Source organism: Pelophylax lessonae (assembly GCF_965119305.1).
Source record: "Pelophylax lessonae genome assembly, chromosome: 4".
Taxonomy (NCBI): domain Eukaryota; kingdom Metazoa; phylum Chordata; class Amphibia; order Anura; family Ranidae; genus Pelophylax; species Pelophylax lessonae.
Window position 1 is genome coordinate 502,413,444 of NC_138771.1, and position 18,715 is coordinate 502,432,158.

Genomic DNA, 18,715 nt, shown 5'->3' on the forward strand with positions numbered 1-18,715 from the left:
AGCATGCTTGAAGCCATTTACTGTAGATGGATTCACTATCTCTGCTGGAAGATTATTCGAAGCATCAACTAATTTCAGGAAAATAATTTCTAAGTTTTGTACTTTCCTCCTGCTAGTTTGAGGTCATGCTGCAGCATTAGGAACATGTGACACCCTAACAACTGGGTGGAATATGCTCCACAGCGCCGTGGTAGTTCATTGAGAACAAGCTGACATCAACAAAGTATGTCAGGACTTGTAGTTTATTTATACACAGAGCTCTGTATGAATGACACGGCCCTGTGGGCAGAGCCCCGCACAGCCGTGCGGATTTAAAAAGCTTCTCCCTGTACGGCTGTCAAAGGAAGGGAGGGGGGGGTTATTCGGCTGCAGCATTGGGAACATGTTGCATGTTCCACTGTATAAAAACAGGTGGAACATGTAACCTTTTCCCAAAGGTCAACTTATCCTTTAATGGGAAACATGGAGGAAAGATGCATGTTCAACCCTGCCTACAAGCTGTCCGCCAGTCATGGGGAACTTCTGTTGGATTGTTAGAGGTCCGTTAATGGTCCAACAATTAGGCCTCATGCACACTGGATTTTTTTTTTTACAGCTGATGTTTTTGGTGTTGGGCGCCTTTTTGTTTTCTCTGCAGCCATTAATCTGCCCATGCACGTTCTGCCCATGCACGTTCTGCCCATGCACGTTCTGCCCATGCACGTTCTGCCCATGCACGTTCTGCCCATGCACGTTCTGCCCATGCACGTTCTGCCCATGCACATATAGGCTGTTCGCAGTTTTTGTTAAAAATAAATGCTGCTGTTTGCTCTTTAAAAATACTCAAAATAAGTATGAATAAGCCCCTCCCCTTCATCACATTTTTGAAAAGGGGCAGAGCATGGGTGACCTTAAAATGATGCCCCCCCTGAAAAGTTCTGCGGATGCCAATGCTCAAAACATCACACAATGGTTATCATTAACATGCTAATTAACTCGTGCACTTAAACCAGACTGGAAGACCAGACTGCCGGCAGCAAGGCTAAAACAAAATTACACAGAACACTTTTTATAGACAATAGCAAGAGACCCCAGTAGCAGTCTGTCTCCTACATTGAAGTACATGGAATACACATCTAAACAATGCTTTGATTATTTTAGTCAGACTTCATGGCAACAGGCTCTAGGTCTCAGTGTAAAGTGGGATTAAATCTTTATTTCTTGAGAGATATTGATAAATATTACTCTCCCATTTGAAGTTATCCAAACCATATTCTGTGTCCATGAAGTCCATTTCCTTGGTCACCCTGTGTCTCTAATAGACACAGGGTGAATTACACCTAAGAGGGCCTAGGGGGCTGAGACAGTAAACAGACCCCTTTTTTATGCTGCCAAAACATTTGTCATCCCAGCTCAGTGGGGGCTCAAAGCTGTGGGGTCTGCTCTTCACGCTCTGCAGTAGTGCTTCTAGTCCTCCCGCATCCTGTGGGCTGTAATGGAGCTCCAGCTGGACCGGATGAGGGGGGACGTCATTTCCCATGAAGGCAGGCACTAATGCTGACAGCCGCAACTGCTGATTCTGGGTCACAGTATTGAAGACCGGACAATTGGCTGGTGCAGCTGAAATCTGGGGGACAGACAGGCGCACAAGTGGACCACTCCTAGGAGATGTTGGAGGCACAGGTCCCAGGGACTGCTCCAGGGGAAGCCAGCACCAGCCATCTTAAGGTAAGAGAACCTGGGGTGGTCCCTCCCCCCCCACTAGCTCCATTGTGTAGTCACCCCCCCCTTGGTGGTCCAGGGGGGGAGAGGGTGTTTTATAGTGGTGGTCGGTCCTATGTACACTACTGAGGGGGCATTATGTGCTTATTAATGCTGGGGGGCCCATATGGGTGCTAAGCTGTTTATTGTTTTTTTTTATGTTCGAGTAAGGTAAGGTCTGACAAGTCAAAATCGCCACATAGCTCCAAGAAACAGGATGCCCATCATGCAAAGCTACTATGGTGGAATTCTGGTCTAAGGCGCTGTGTAAAGAATGTGTAGAGAGCTTCATTAAGGAACATTAGACGGAACAATGTACTGATTTAGCTACATCTGTTAATAAGCTTTCAAGCATTTTAGTCATTTAAGGAATTAATAGAAATCTACAATTTCAAGCACAGCAAGAGATTGCTCCACCCCCACCCGTAGTACCCTCCATGAGTGGAGGAGTACCGGGGGGGTACTAATAAGGTGAAGTGTGATAGTACACCTTCAGGCTCCCAGGGTTTAGTCAGAAGGGGTGGATAGTGAGGCCAATTAAGCTTCTAGGTACAAATTAATCCTTGAAGAGGTGAAGGATCTTTTGGGAGCGATCTACACCACCTTAGGGATCCAGGAAGAGAAATCTTTCTCTTTAATATCAAATGTACCAGGGCCTTGGTGAGTAAAAAAGTCTTCCTGGTAAATGGAAGTCCTAGTGCAAGCGGTTAAAAAGGAATGGCAAGATCCTGAGAGCCTTTCTTTTCCAGAGCCCTGAAAAGATTTCCCTTTTTAGAGGGGGGACACGTTGGTTTAGAACGTTGCCAAAGGTGGATGCAGCCTTCTCTCGGGTTTCAAAGCAGACTGACTTGGCCTTTGAGGATATGGGCTCTTTCTGACCCCATGGATAAAGGGATGGATTCTCTCCTTAAAAAGACCTGGGAGTCCTTGTTAAAGTGAACATTGAGGCTGGCACCTCGAAAGACGATTGCTCCCACGCTTCTACGGGGCGTAGATTATATTGCGGACACAGCTGAATCTGTACGCATGTCCGCCAGATCTTCAGCCCTAACCAATTCAGCAAGGAAGGCTCTTTGGCTTAAGTCCTGGCAGGTAAGAGATGGGTCAAAGGCCAAACTGTGGTATTTCCTTTACGTTGGACCACCTGTTCAGACTAGGCTTTGGAAACTGTTCTGTATCGAACAATGGACGAGCAAATCCTTCAAGCGCGGACAGTTGGAAACCTTCAAGAAAGTCTTACCTTCAGAAAAAAATCTTCAGAAAAAATTCTTCAAAGAAATCTTGGGGCCTGTGGGGGGAGACTATTTTTGGCCCTCCTGAACAGCCCAGGAAAACCCAATGATGTGACCACGGTGGGGGGGGGGGGCTGGGCATCTTCCCACAATGGGAAGCAGTCGCCTCCAGTCAGTTTATTTTGGTATTATAAGAAGGGGGTATCTTTTGGCATTTTCATCTCCAACACCCCCCCCCCCCCCCAAATGCCAAGTGGGATGTTAATCACCAATTTACCAAGATGCAGGGAAAAGGCGTCTGCCTTACTTTCCTCCCTGAAAGAGCTGGAGGTACAGAGGGTTGTGGTGAAGGTACTACCAAGAGTTGGGTGGGAGGATTTGATTCCCATGTTTGTCGTACGGAAACCTTCATGCAAGTACAGACCTATCCTGAACCTAAAACCCTTAAATGCCTCATTGCTTACAAAAGATTCAGGATGGATTCAATCTTCATAAGGGCTATCTTTCCTTCCAAACTGCTTCATGGCCTTGATAGTCCTGAAAGACTCCTTCCTGCTCATTCCCATATCTGAAGGGTGCCATAACATCCTCAGGTTGGCCATAAGGATGGAAGAGGGCACGATGTAGCTACAATTTTCAGGCCCTTCCCTTCAGTCTGTCCTCTTCCCCCCCCTACATTTTTCATGTGGCAGAAGCCTTGGCTTGTTTGCGGCTTGGGGGCGTTTCGGTCATTACCTACCTGGACGATCTGCTCATGTTTGCCTAATCTCAGGAGCAGCTGTCCAGGGTCCTTCTGACAAGACGATTCCTAGAGAGCCTGGGGTGGCTCCTGAATCTGGTAGCCACGCAAAAGGTCACCTTTTGGTCTACGAAATTCCACACTTGAAAGTCAGATACAAAGCTATCAACCTATATCAGTAAGGCAAGCCATGTCGACACCGGGGTTGCAAACGGTCGAAATCCCAGCGGTACAGTGGGTGGGGTCTTCCCTTTCACTCTCTGCAACTGTTTATCCTGGGACTGTACTCAGGGTTCCCTGGATTCCTTAGTGCACGTACCATTACATATAAAAAGATCCCTCTGGTGGTGGAGAAAGATCTCAAACCTGTCTCAGGGTCTCTTGGGTCCCACCAGTGTCCAGAATGGTCTACGGACACAAGTGGTACTGGGTGGGACATACACCTGGACTCCCAAGTGATCCTCAAATTGGAGAGAACTGTGCAGTCGAACTGGCTCTTAGCCTTTCAGACAGGGCTTCAGGGACACAATGTACAGGCCCACTCAATTCCACAGTAGTTGCTTATGTCAACCGACAAGGGGGAATGAAAAGTGGTACAAAGCTGGTAGACATGCCCAAAAAGCTTGCAGCTGTATTTGCAGCGAAAAGTAGTTCTACAAAGTATTGACTCGAGGGTGGGGGGGGGGGGGGGTTGCTGAATACAAATGCAAGTCATACTTTTTAAAATATTTGTAAAAAAACTTGAAAACCATTTTTTCCTTACACTTCACAATTATGTGCTACTTTGTGTTGGTCCATCACATAAAATCCCAATAAAATACTTACGTTTTTGTTTGTAACATGAGAATGTGGTCAATTGAAAGGGGTATGAATACTACTTTCAAGACACTGTATATTACACCATTTCTAAAGGTTGGTACACAGCTTTCGTCTGAAATTATCTGGAGGGACAAACCTTCATTTGTCTGGTAAGATTGTTTAGTACAGTTTTCGTCAAACAAATTGCTTCCCTTCCAAATTGTCTGAGAGTTTTTGGACTTTAGTAACCTATTCATTTTCGTTGAGACTAGCATGCAAAAAATTGTCCAATCCTTTTTGTGTACCAAGCTTAAGGGAAGATCTCTCTGGTTGGAAGGCAGATCCCAGGTTTAAGTCCTTTTTCCTTTTTTTGTTGCCATTATGCTATTTTTGACATGTATGTAACTTCACCTCTGCTCTTACCTACTGCAAGCTGAGGTTCCCAACGCATGTCTGTTTTGTCTTTGTCTTTGGGCAACCTTCTTGAAGAATTCTGTAAGAAACCTTAAGCAAAACTGGACATTCTGTAAAACCTTGCAAATGGTTAATGTAACTTGAATTTGACCCTGCCCACTGAGCCTCTTTTGGTCTTTTTACTAGGGAGTTGCTTAAATGACTAGCAGGGGATTTCTGAGATTAAGGGGAAGGGACAAATTCAGATGTGAGCCTTGCAGAAACATGGCTGGACTGAAATAATCTAGACAAATAGGTGGCTTTTGGTAATTTTAATATAAATTTGCTGAGCTGCTGTAGTGAAGTCTTGCTTTTCTTGTAAGATTGCAAGCAGTGAAATTGAAGTGGGTATTTGGTAAAAATGTGAAACAGTATTTGCTACACTCCTAGGTAAGGAAGTGATAAACGCCAAAATTACTCAAAATTGACTCAGTCAAAAACAGTCTATGAATATTTAATGTCAACACCATGCTGAAAAATGGTGAACAGTGCCTCTTCTGTTACAAAAAATGTGCACCACCACGTGAGGTAAGCATATAAACTCACCAGACCCAAATTGCCAACAATAGACAAATTCGCCTTTATTTAAATCTACCAAGTCGGAGGATGGCAAGGTTCAGACTTCCAATGCCACCATACACTTCAGCTATGCCTCTCTCGTGGACAAAAAGCATCAAATGCCAGAAAAATATCTCTGTGCAGTTAGTCCATATTACGAATCAAACAGTGTAAAATGTATGCACTCGCATTTTAGTGTGCCTGAGAGGCACTGACTCAAACAGCCTTGAGCATAAAGGAATGTGCATTGCCACTCCCAACAATAAAATGTGAGTTCTTTACACTGTTTGATGCTTTAAATTTTTTTTTTCTGGCATTTGTTGCTTATTCGTGAGGCATTGCTGAAGTCTATGGTGGCATTGGAAGTTGGTGATCCTTCTGTCTTGGTGGATTCCTATTAGGGCTTGTTAGCCCATTGTTGGCCACGTGGGTCTTGGGAGTTTATATTCGTACCTCATGTGTTGGTGCACATTTTTTAAAATGGGTTGTAGGGTGTGCGGTGTTAGCTTGAATCTACCTCTAGAACATATTTTCCCCATTCTGTAACTACAAAAACCATAAAATTAGATGAGTTTAAATGTACAATCTAGGGTATATAAAACACTACTTCATAAGGTGTATATAAATTAAAGTTTTTTTCATATTAAAACACATGACCGCCATATAGGCCTGTCTTTAGGCCTTAGGATCCCATATTGGCCAACGGGTTTCGCCGGCTACCCTGCTTCGTCGGGGCCTTGGATCGGGTAGTGTAATTAGAAAATTAAGACACTTGTACACCACTATTATCAGTTGTTTCTTTTAGTTAACATTATATCATGCAACATCTTCCACTCATTCTTTGACATACAGGTATCCCATGCACAGTGGATGTCATAAACATAAGAATTTACTTTTTTTTTTTTCAGTGTATAAATATTTGCAAATAATTACCTGTCTGATCAATGTGAGATACTGATAGGACCTAGTCTGCCAGGTCCATTGAACACAACCCAGTCCTCCAAAGCCCACTGATCGCCATTACCACATGTCAGGCTGGGTTGGATACAGGTGCAAAATGTTGCATGCTATGTCAATGCCCAAATGTGGTGGTTTAACTATATAAAAACGGATTAGTTGTGTACAAATGTCTTAATGAATGTTTTAATTACAGTACCTTCTAGAGCAGGGCCCCCCAGTTGCTCAGGAACTACAATTTCCATCATTCCTAGTCATGTCTGTGAATGTCAGTTTTACAATGCCTCATGGGACCTGTGGTTCTGCAACAGCTCGAGGGCTATAATTTGGAGATCCCTGTTCTACAGGCGCCAGGGACCTAATGACGCAAGGGTAGCCTGCGAAACGCATTGGCCAATATATAGGATCCTGATGCCTAAAGGCAGACCTAAATAACCATTGCATGTGTGAACATGTTTAACAAATGTTTTGATATGAAATAAAACTTTAAACATACATTCTACAGTATATAAAAAGTCCCATCCCAAGTTAACTTTTTTTTTTTTCCAAATGGAGGCACTATTCACCATTTCCCAGCACTGTCAGATTTTCATTGATGTTTTTTATATGAACTTTTTTTTTAATTATTTGATTATGGAGTCCTTTTTATTTTTGGATGTTCATCACTCATATACTATTTATAGGAGTAGCACCTACTTTTTTCCCTTCCTCCAGTTTCATATTTCTTTGTGCTTGCACTTAAAGTGGTGCTTCTCTAATTTTGTCTTGCGGTGTATGTATGTGTTATACACAAAATGAGTAATGAGTAATGAGTAATGCAGTATGTAATGATACCTTTTTATTGTACTAGCCTTAGGGCTCTTTCACACAGGCGGTCCGATCAGATCCGCCTGTCAGTTTTTTAGGCAGATCTGATCGGATCCTCCATGCAGCTCTATGGGGCAGCGGATGTCAGCGGAGACACCTCCGCTGACACCCGCTGCCATCCGTATCCGATCCTGTCCGTGAAAACCGGACGGATGGAAACCCTATTTTTCCATCCGTTCAGGGATCGGATGAGAGCGGACCCCCATAGAGAGCAGCGGGAGCTGTGACACCTCCCTCTCCGCACTGCAAGCAGAGACGGAGCTGTCATCTGCCGGCTCAGCGGGGATTGGCGGATCGATCCTCGCTGAGCAGCACGGATCCGCCTATGGAGGCGGACCATGTGAAAGAGCCCTAACACCTAAAAGACAAGCTTTCAAGAGTTTTCCTTTCTCCTCGGGTATTGCTTCAGACTGGAGTAAAACTCTCAAAAGCTTTTCTTTATAGTTGAAAGCAATTTCAGCAAACGGTTTGCACAGTATTGGTGCAAGTTTACGCAGTAATAAAGCCCCTAGTATTGGTGCCAGTTTACGCAGTAATCCCCTAGTATTGGTGCCATGCTCCAAGCACAGAGGAGGTAGGGAAGAATGGTGAGATCTGTAAACCAGTGATGAAAGTGTTAAAGGCCAGCCACGACAGTGGAGGTGGTCTCAACACTTTATCAACTTCATGGAAGGTCTTTAGTATTTCCCAACGGGTCTCCTGATGCGCTACAGTAAAGCGCACCTCTCCATCCGTTGCTCATGCCCCTACAGCAGGGGTGCCCAACCTTTTTTGAGGAGTGAGGGCCACTTAAGCGAAAACCGCTAAAGTAACCGGTTGCGTGCCACAATGAGTAAAGTGGGCAGATAACAGATGTGTCCACTCAGCATAAGCAGCGTAGACACGGACACAGCCCGCTGTACTCTATGGGCCCTCTAATCAGCCCAGACAGTGGATCAGATTGGATAGGTGGGTGTAAATGGACACAAGTCCGTTTACATCTGCTAGAGGTGAATGGAGGAATCCAATAGGGTCTCTCTAAGGTCGACCCAATCAAACCGATCGTGGGAAAGGGGCCAAAGTCTGCTTTCACACAGATGCACTGCAGTTACCTGCACCTCAACTAACCTCAATCTACACTTCTTCCTCAGGATTCTTGCAGGTGTCGCTGGCTGCTGCTGTCCCCCAGGCTGATACTGCTGGCTGGGACAGCTGATGCCTCAGACACATTAACGGAGTGCCGCGCTGGACGAAGTATGCGATTGCAGTAGAGCAGGGCCGCTGCTTCCTGTATCTCTCCTGTGACCTGTAACAGGTGGAGTTGATTTGATATCACTCCACCTGTGACAGGTGCTGGAACTATAGAGGAAGCATCGGCTCTGCTTCCTCCAGTACAGGCTCAGTAGTTTTACAGTGACGCTCGGGGATGGAGGGTCAAGATCTTGCAATCCAGGCTTACTGACCCACCATCCCAGAGCAGGAGGTGGCTGGGATCTTATTGGAGGGGGGCCATGGCCCTCTGGCCTTTTTACAGATGCTGCTGGAGATGGCGAATTTAGACCTGGGACTCTTCATGCTTCATATAACTTAGACCTTAGACAGGAACTGCTCTGGGAGAAAACTGCACAGCCATCCTAAGGTAAGGAATCCTGGGGTGGTGTTCCTTATCCCTCCTACCAGCTCCATGTTTCCCCTTAGTCTCTTAAAGGGCAATAAGGGAGGTTTTGTGGGTTACACTTTAGGATCTTGGTGGTGGTCATCACTAGCAAACCTTTTTTTTGGGGCATGCAGTGTGGGCTGGGGGCCTTGGTTGTAGCAAAGTATGTAATTTTTTATTTTTCAGAGTAAGGCCCCAGAAAAATCGAAGTCGCCTCATAATCCTAAGAAGAGATGTCCATCATGCAAGGCCACTATGGGGGAATCTTGGACCAAGGCACTATGCAGGGAGTGTTTAGATAGCTTGGGGACAAACTAAAGTAGAGAACTCAGAGCTAGCTGCTTCGGTTAAGGAGCTTGCTAGCACTTAGTCCTTTAAGGACTTAATTTCAAATGTTTAGCTTCCTCATACCCCCCCCCGTTGGCATGGCAAGAAAATGCTATGCCCCCACCAGTGGTACCCTCAGCAAGTGGGGAAGCACCTGGGGTTTCTGAAAATTTGGGGGAAGAGTGCGATAGCACACCTCCAAATTCCCAGGGGCAGTCAGAAGCAGAGGGTTCAGATGGTAAATCCACCAGTGCTTCTAGCTATAAGTTGACCCTGGAAGAGGTGGGTCTTTTAGGGGCTCTCCACACTACTTAAGGAGGAAAATACCTTGCCCCTCTGAGATCAAATGTACTTGGGTCTAGGCAAACCTAAGGTCTTCCTGGTACATGAGGTCCTGATGCTGTTAAGGAAGAATGGTGAGATCCAGAGAGAACCTTTCTTTTCCAGGGCCCTGAAAAGGTTCCCTTTTTCCCGAAGAGAACACGGCAGTTTGGAATAAGTCACCCAAACTAGACGCAGCTTTTTCGCGGGTCTCTAGACATACAGACCTAGCCTTTGAGGATGTGGGTTCTTTTCCTGATCCTATGGACAAGAGCCGACTCTCTCCTTAAAGACGGACTTCCTTTGGGAAACCTTAAACCTGCCATGGCTATTAGTGGTAGCCCGTAATCTGGAATATCAGCTGACACAGATTAAGGCACACGTCGACGCTGGCACTGCGAAGGAGACAATCTTGTCTTCCTTCCCCATGCTCCTTCGTGGCGTGGCATATATCGTGGACTCCTCCACGGATTCCTTAAGCATGACAGCTAGGTCTTACACTTTAGCCAATTCAGCGAGGATAGCACTTTTGCTGAAAATTTGGCATGAGATAGTGGATCCAAAGCTAAACTATGCGGGATTTCGTTTACTGGGGACAATCTGTTCGGTCCGGGTTTGGAGACAATTTTGGATCGAACAGCAGATCGAAAAATCTTTTCCAGTCAAACAGGGAAGAAAAGATTCTTTCAAAAGAAAATCTTATCCTCAGAATTTTTCTGCTCCAAGGAAGTCCGAGGGACAGAGGAAGTCCTGGAGCCAAAGAGGGAGGGGCCAGAGTGGGGCAATTTTTCGCCCTCCTGAACAGCCCAAAAAATCACAAGGACGACCTCACCACTGTGGGAGAAAGACTGGGGGCCTCCCTCTCACAGTGGGAAGAGATCACCTCCAGTTAATTTATTTTGGGGATCATAAGAAGCTATCAGTTGGTGTTTTCAAGCCCCCCTCCTTGCAGAATGTTACCAATCTGCCAAAATGCAGGAAAAAGGCCTCGGCCATACACTCCTTCTCAAAGAACTGGAGGAACAAAAGGTTGTTCAGAAGGTACCACTGAAGGAGTTAGGCGGGGGTTTTTACTCTGTCTTCGTGGTACAGAAAACCTCAGGGAATTTGAAAGATTTAGGGGCTTTAGGTTCAAGATCAGTCATTTACAAAAAATTCAGGATGGATTCGATCTATTCCATAAGGGCTATCCTTCCCCCAAATTGCTTCATGGCCTTGATAGACCCCCAGATGCCTACTAGTGATGTCGCGAACATAAAATTCGCCGTACGCGAACATCGGCGAATGTTCGCGAACCGGCCAACATTGCGAACCGCCATAGACTTTAATAGGCAGGCGAATTTTAAAACCCACAGGGACTCTTTCTGGCCACAATAGTAATGGAAAAGTTGTTTCAAGGGGACAAACACCTGGACTGTGGCATGCCGGAGAGGGATCACACAAAAAAGTTCTTAAAAATTGTAATTTTTTGATAGAGCCAATTATTGGAAAAATTAAAAAAAATAAAAATAAAAAATTTCTTTGAATTTAGCATCTGGGGGGGTCTAAAAAGTGTACCTGTGAAGTTTCAGCTCTGTAGCATGTCCGGAACCAGAAAAAAATATGAATTTGGGTTAGGGCTAGGGTTAGGTTTAGGGTTATTTGTATGGCTAGGCTTGGAGGGTTAGGGTTATGGTTGGAGGGTTAGGGTTATGGTTGGAGGGTTAGGGGCTGGGGTTAGAGTTAGTAGCCCTACCCCTCTAACTCTAACCCTAAGCACTAAAAATAACCCTAACCTTAGCCCTGGCCCTAGCCCTAACCCTAACCCTAATTCTATTTTTTTTCTGGTTCTGGACATGCTACAGAGCTGAAACTTTACAGGTACACTTTTTAGACCCCCCAGACAATAAATCCAAAGAAATTTTTTTTAAAGTTTTTTTAAGTTTTCCAATAATTGGCTCTCTATCAAAAATGACAATTTTTAAGAACTTTTTTTGTGATTTAGTGTCTAGGGGGTCTAAAAAGTGTACCTGTGAAGTTTCAGCTCTGTAGCATGTCCAGAACCAGAAAAAAAATATAATTTTTCAGTAGAGCAGGGACACCTATATGAATTTTTTTTTTCTGGTTCTGGACATGAGATATATGTGTGTATGTATGTATGTGTGTATGTATATATGTATATATGTATATATGTATATATGTATATATATTATGTGTGTATATCTCCAAAAAAACCTCAAATACCAGCCCTAGAAAGGGCTTTTTGGGGTGCTGTCCTTACAGCAGGAGTGTACCAAGAACACTGGCTAACAAGACCGGGAACTGTCCCTAGCTATAACAGCAGCAGCACCAGCACTTTCCCTGCTCTCAGTAACACAGAAATGATCTAAAATGGATGCTGCCCTTGCTTATTTATAGGAGGTGGGAGGGAGGTATGCTGATTGGCCTGGAATGTGTCTGCTGACTGTGATGTTCAGGGTCAAAGTTTGCCTCAATGATGATGTATAGGAGGCGGACCGAACATCGCATATGTTCGCCCGCAGCGGCGAACGCGCGAAGTTCGCCGGCGAACAGTTCTGTACATCTCTAATGCCTACCTGCATATTCCCTTTGTGGAAGAGGGTCAGAAATTCCTAAGGTTGGCCGTAAGGACAAGAGGGCATACTGTATTGGCAATTTCAGGCTATCCTCTTCCCCCCCATGTTTTTACCAAAGTCATGGCAGAGGCCTTGGCATTTATGCGCCTTCAAGGTTTGTCAGTCATCGCTTACCTAAATGACCTGTTTGCTCCTTCTCAGGAACAGCTGTCCAGGGATCTCCGGGAGGAAAGGCGTGTTTTGGAAAGCCTAGGATGGCTCCTTAAGAAAAATCCACCCTAGTGCCGACAGTCACATTCTTAGGCTACGAAATAGACTCCACCCTTCAAAAGGTTTTTCTGCCTTTAAGCAAAAACCTAAAATGGAGCGATGGGCCTTTTACAAAACATGGGCCTTTTACATAACAATCAAGCGATCTCTCTAAGACAAGCCATGTTGACACGGGGGGGGGGGGGGGGGGTTTGCTCACGGCTGCTATTCCAGCAGTGCAGTGGGAGGGACTACATTTCCGTCCCCTACAACTGTTTATCCTAGAGACCTGGGACCACACTCGGAGCTCTCTCGATTTATCTAGTATACATCCCAGCACGGGTAAAAATTCTTATGGTGGTGGAGGAAGGCCTCAAATCTATCTCAAGGCCTCTCTTGGGTCCAGACAGCATCAAGAATTGTCACCATGGACGCAGGCTGGGGGGGTATATCTGAAATCCAAGTTAGTACAGGGGTCCTAGGGGCAGATATTTTCAGATAGCATTTTTAAAACCGATCTGGCTTTTTTCCTAAGGTGGTCTCAAATTTTATATAGACCAGGAAATCGTTTTACCTACTTTTTGTTCAAATTCAAATCCTGTGAAGGAACCGGAAGTAAACTTTCATAAGTTGGATGTTAGAAGATGTGTCCTTCAATACATAGCCAGTACAAAGGAAATCAAATTCCTTTTTTTGCTTTGTTTGCTGGCACTAAAGCATCTAGACATTTGTTAGCCAGATGGCTTAGGCTAGCCATTAGTCAGGCCTATACTACTACTGGGAAGGAGGTTCCTATAGATATCAAGGCACATTCCACTGAGCTATGGCAGCGTCCCAGGAGGAGAGAGCTGGTGCTACCCTGAAGCAGATCTGTCTGGCAGCAACCTAGTTCAGTTATACAACCTTTACCAAGCACTACAGACTGGACTGCTAAAGATTAGTCCTTTGGGCGAAAGGTCCTTCAAGTGGTAGTCCCACCCTATGGGTAAGTACTCTCATCTATTCAGGTGCTTGTCCTGAAAGATGAGGGAAAAATAGTTACTTGTTACGTCTTTCCAGTAGTCTTTCAGGACAGCAGTTACCCACCCGGAGGTCTGAACTTAGGACGGTCAGAGGATGGACGTTAGTATGATTTCTGTCTCCCCAGTGGCCAGAGGTACTCTTGAAGGCCAGCCAGCTGGAAGGAGGATTACATTCTGATTGGGGCAGTGTTTCCTGAGATGGGAAGAGCCAGGTTCTCACAGGTGCCTGTTCTGAAAGACTACTGGAAAAGACGTTACCAGTAAGTACATTTTTTTTTTTTTTTTTTTTTTTTTTTTTATGGGGGTTTACTATATCCAGAAGTGTGGGGCTGCCATGGGGGCAAAGTTTTCACCTTCACTTGCCAACCTCTTTATGGGTTGGTGGGAGCGGTCCCACATATTTGGAGATGGAACCCCTTTTAAAGATCTTATTTGGTATATTAGGTACATAATCTTGATCTTGTATTTCTCTATATAAGCAGTATTGATTTTACCTCGTATCTGAGTGACAACCAGTGCAGTTTGCACTTCATGGGACTTGGTGATCCTGATAAGTCTGGTTTTGATGTCCGATTAGGTCACAACATGGAAAGTCTATACCCAGCTTTATAGGAAACACTTAGCGTGGGAACAAGTGTTTGCCAAATTGAGTCACCCACATCACACTAGAAAGGGTATTCTGGAGGGACAGTTTCTCAGGCTGCGTCAGATATGCAGTATGGCACTTTACCAAAACCTTACGGCCTGAAATTGAACAGTGTTCTTAACTGTGCTACACAATGGCACAAACCAAGGCTGCCTGCTTCCCCCCCCCCCTCTTCACTTTGTCCCATGAGCTTTTCCTATCCAATAAGCACGACCCTAATATTCATGGTATTCAGGTAGGGGGATATGAAAATAAATACGCGGTCTATGCGTGGACATTCTACATACGCCAAACTAGGATCACATTACCTAACTTGGCAGATCTTGATAAAACTGGTAAGATCTCAAACTTTAAGAATAATTTCTCCATAACAAATTCTTAATGTTTCCACTCTGCCCAATGGAAGTTAGGGTGTTTTTTTTTAAAAAAACAGCTTTCCCTTTTACATGGCAACCATCTGCTTTAAAGAACCTAGGAATCTTCCTAACATTTAACCTCTCCATAATTTTTTCAAAATGACTATATGCCACTTCTAAACCATATTAGACCAGACCTAAACCACTGGTCCTTGCTGTCACTCATTGGTTGGCAGAATTGGTGTTCTTAAAAAAAACGTGTTGCCAAAGCAATTTTTTTTTCCCTTTCCAAATGATTACCTATGGAATTTCCCTTTGTTGCTTCGCTCCTTCACTCTCTCATTGGTAAATGTATGGAAACAATCCAACCCCCTCATATCTAGAGATATTCTCTGTAGGCCTAAAATGCGATGGGGGGGGGGGGGGTGGAAGGTTGTGTTGCCAGATCCTAAAGTTACTTTTTATGCTGTTCTCTGTAGAATGGCAGAATGGAAATATCACCATCTGGGCTCAATTGGAGCATGACCTGTTTGTAAAAACAAAATGAGCTTCAACTAGTTTTCACACCTTGAGCTTTGAAAGGTGCTAGGCAGGGGAACCTGGGAAGACTGACTCCGAATAGTGTATGTAAAAGAAAATGTTTGGATCAAAAGCAGCCCAACATTGGTCACGTCCACCAGATATGGAGGACGTCTACAGTGGCCTGGCATCCGCTAAAACAGACCCAAATGTCCGGGCAACACATGAGCCAGCTTGGAGGGTACTGAACACCTAATGAGTACATTGTAAGCCAACAGTTTCTAAAGGGCCCACTGGCCGTTATTTAATCCCATTTTTAAAGAGATTTTTTTAAAAGGACTTTACTAGGGCTTGTATTCGGGTAGGGCTTATTTTTGGGGAACCTGAGTACCTTGCATGGAGAGGGAAAGCCGTTTAAGTTGGAAATTAACTGAAGTTGTACTGATGGTTTTAGGCGCCAGGGGAGTGTAGCGACATTTGTCTGGTGATAGTCGGTGTAGCAAGTGGGTCTTTGTCCTGAAGGAGTGACGTGATCGAATGCCTTTGCTGGGTTTATTGGAACCGTTCCGAGGGGGGGAGCCTTAAATCAGTCCTGAACAGTCCAGGGCAAGACAGACCCTTGTTCCCTGAGGGAGTGTTTTGTGAATGTGGTCCACCAAAGACCGGGATTCCAAACCTGGTAGAAAAAGATTGCGTATGACAGGGAGTAAGGGAAGTTGCAGGGAAAGTATTAGAATATTTAAGGAGTACCGACTCCTAAAGTATTCCTCCATTAAAGGGCTAAGAAGGTGAGTTGGAGTTAGGTAAAGTTTATGGTTGTTTTTATTTTTACGAGGGTTATGTTTGTTTTTTCTAGTAGATCTTAAACCTTTTTTCTTTGGTTGAGTGCTTCAGTTATTACTTGGGTGTGATGGAACCACATGGCTTAAGTGCAGTAACTAACGAGACTAAACCCTCCTACTTAGCAAGGACCATAAATGACTAGTCTCTTCTCTGCGGTGTATGTATTTCAGGAAGCAGTGCAGAAATATGAAGAGGTACTTCACAACTTGGAATTTGCCAAGGAGCTCCAGAAGACCTTTTCTACTCTCAACCAAGATGTAAGTAGCGCTTATTTGTTGAGCATGTTTTTAAATGGTTTCACGTGAAAGGTCTTATGACCCTAGTGGGGTATTTTGAGAAATTGTCCAAAGATTTATTTTTAAATCTAAACCTATTTGATTGCTAAGGTACTGTCAATCATAAACAATTGTTTTTTTTGATAGGAAACCATTTCCCCTTTTATACTTTAGAGCACCTTGTTGCTTCTGATCTTCATTTTCTGTCCATTCACTTGCTCAACCAGTAACCGCTGCCATTGCTCAGGTAGGTAGGGTGGACACCTTGATGGCAGTGGTGCAACATGTAAAGCAAAGGAGAGCGAGCGCTATGTGTTCATAAGCTGGTAACACTAAGGTGAATATATGCCTTCTAAACAAGAGAAGAAATCGGTGCAGCGCTGATAAATAAAAACAATCCTGTATAGTCCCTAAATGTAAGCCCAATTCCTATATCACGATGTAAGAAAATTGAGGGGAAGACAGAAAAGCCCTTAGATGTCACAAATCGGTACAGTATTCACATAAGGTCACAGGGTAACAGACCATCCAAAATGGTGTGATATAAAACCATGATCCTCCACCAGGCACATCTATATGATCACCAGATTTCCCAGGCAGCCAAGTCTTGAGTCAAACTCCTGTGGGCAAAGGGGTTACCACCTTACAGGTATCGAGACATCCTTACCTTCCGAGCAGGTGCACTAAATCGCTCATCACATGGAGCCAGAAAGAGTTTCATAGTTTAGTATGATTTATTTGAGTAAATGGTTAACATGTACATGTTCACATATAAAACAAGAGCTAGACCCATCAAAGACTGCCGCTTTTCAGCATGGATGTGGCAGACAGAAGCCAGTGTGTAGGCCCAGTCTTGGCCGCGTTTCATGTCGATACACGTTCTCAACAGGAATCTACATGTCGCTGGCGTTGTAAGCTAGTGTTAAAGGGAAGACTGGATGCTGGTAATTACGAAACCGGAAGTAGTCACGGCACCATTTTCCAGAAGCCATTTTGCTGGTGACCTGAAGTGATATCATGCTGTTATGTTTCCAGAGCCAAACATTAGCATTTTCATTCAGAGCAATTCTCAATTAGACCTCTAGGTTTCCAACTAGTAAGTTAATATAGCTGGTACCAAGAATGTCCTCGGTTAAATTATAATATAAATACATAAAAATTGTTATGAATGTGAGAAATATTTAATCATTAAAAAGTCTAAATTCTATAAAAATATGTATAGCCTCTTCCGGTCTTTCCTCTCATGTCATAATAGCCATTAAGTCTACTACATGATGATCCATCACTATAAAAGTTATAAACATTAATCAACAGATTACATACAGAAAATTACTATAAGTATGAAATAGAAGCTCATACTATACAGTATGTAGATCTAACAAATACACTATTCCATGCATGGAATAAAAAATTAAAATAGTTGTGTAAAATTTGTACTAAATCATATACGATAATGATATAAATGTGTAAAATATACAACTATATGGTTCATTTGGGTGATATCTATCTCCCCAGATGAATGGCAGGCAGTCCACTCAGCGAACCAAATCGTCATATTGCACCCTATGATATAAGGGTCCTTGTATATGGGGAAAAAACTTGTATATCTATGGGGTAGCTAGTGAATAAATTGTACGCTAGAAAGATTATCAAGCACTCGAATTAGGGAGGCCCTAGATGTTCACTAGATACAAAAAGGGGGGAAAAATTGTAAGATCTTGCAAGATAAAGGGCCCGACTATAGCATTGGTTGGCTAAAAAAAAGTTGGTCTAAGTTGAGTACCCTGGGCACCAAACATTCCAAGTTCATAGATCCATTTGGTTTCTTTGTGTTTTTCTTCTTGTTTATCCCTCTCCATTGGTGTTGGATTGCATCTATGGCCACAAATTTCAGAACACTAGCATTTCTATTATGGAATCTTCAGAAATGAGCAGAAAGATGATGGTCTCTAAAGCCTCTCAATATTATACACATGTTCCCTCTTAATATTATACACTTCATCAGTCTCTCGAAGGAGTCTCTGATGGTTCTCCCCACATACTGCTTACGGCAAGGGCATTCGAGCACATACACGTGTAGTATTGCAGGTGATATGGATTATGTGTGACTATGGTCTGAAAAGCAGAGCGTTTACGTATTGTATGACATCTTTCTGCAAATTAGGGGTGTTGCAATGGGGACCAAATTTGCCCCCAGCCTAGCAAACCTTTTTATGGCTAGGGTGAAGGACATCCTATGCTAGAGATTGGCCAGGCTTACATTTTATCGTAGATGCATAGATGTCATCTTACTGTGGCAAGGGGATAGGCCTTCCTTGAATAACTTTGAGAACATTGAACAATAACACACTGAACCTAGTATTTGACCTATGTGTGCAGCCAGGTGGAGGTCAACTTCCTGGATCTTAATCTAACACTGGATCTTCAATTGTAACAAAATCCTTTTAAACAGCTGCCACCACCACAATTGGCTTTAAAACATCCCTAAAGGCCAAATCATCAGTAGGGATCAGCTTCGAGTTTGAGTCGAGCGCAAGTTAGACTCGAACATCGGGCGTTCGTGTGTTCGCTGAACACACAAATGGGGCGGTCGGCGGGAAA

General features: G+C 44.0%; 1 protein-coding gene across 1 annotated transcript in view; it reads left to right on the forward strand.

Moving 5' to 3' along the window:
* The window catches only part of CAPRIN2 (caprin family member 2), a gene marked incomplete at its 3' end in the record, with an annotated part of 157,324 nt that overhangs the window by 18,208 nt on the left and 120,401 nt on the right, over positions 1-18,715 (forward strand). Inside the window, exon 4 of the mRNA XM_082255938.1 lies at positions 16,010-16,096. Coding sequence (XP_082112064.1) covers positions 16,010-16,096 — 87 coding nt within the window. The remainder of the gene's footprint in view (positions 1-16,009; positions 16,097-18,715) is intronic.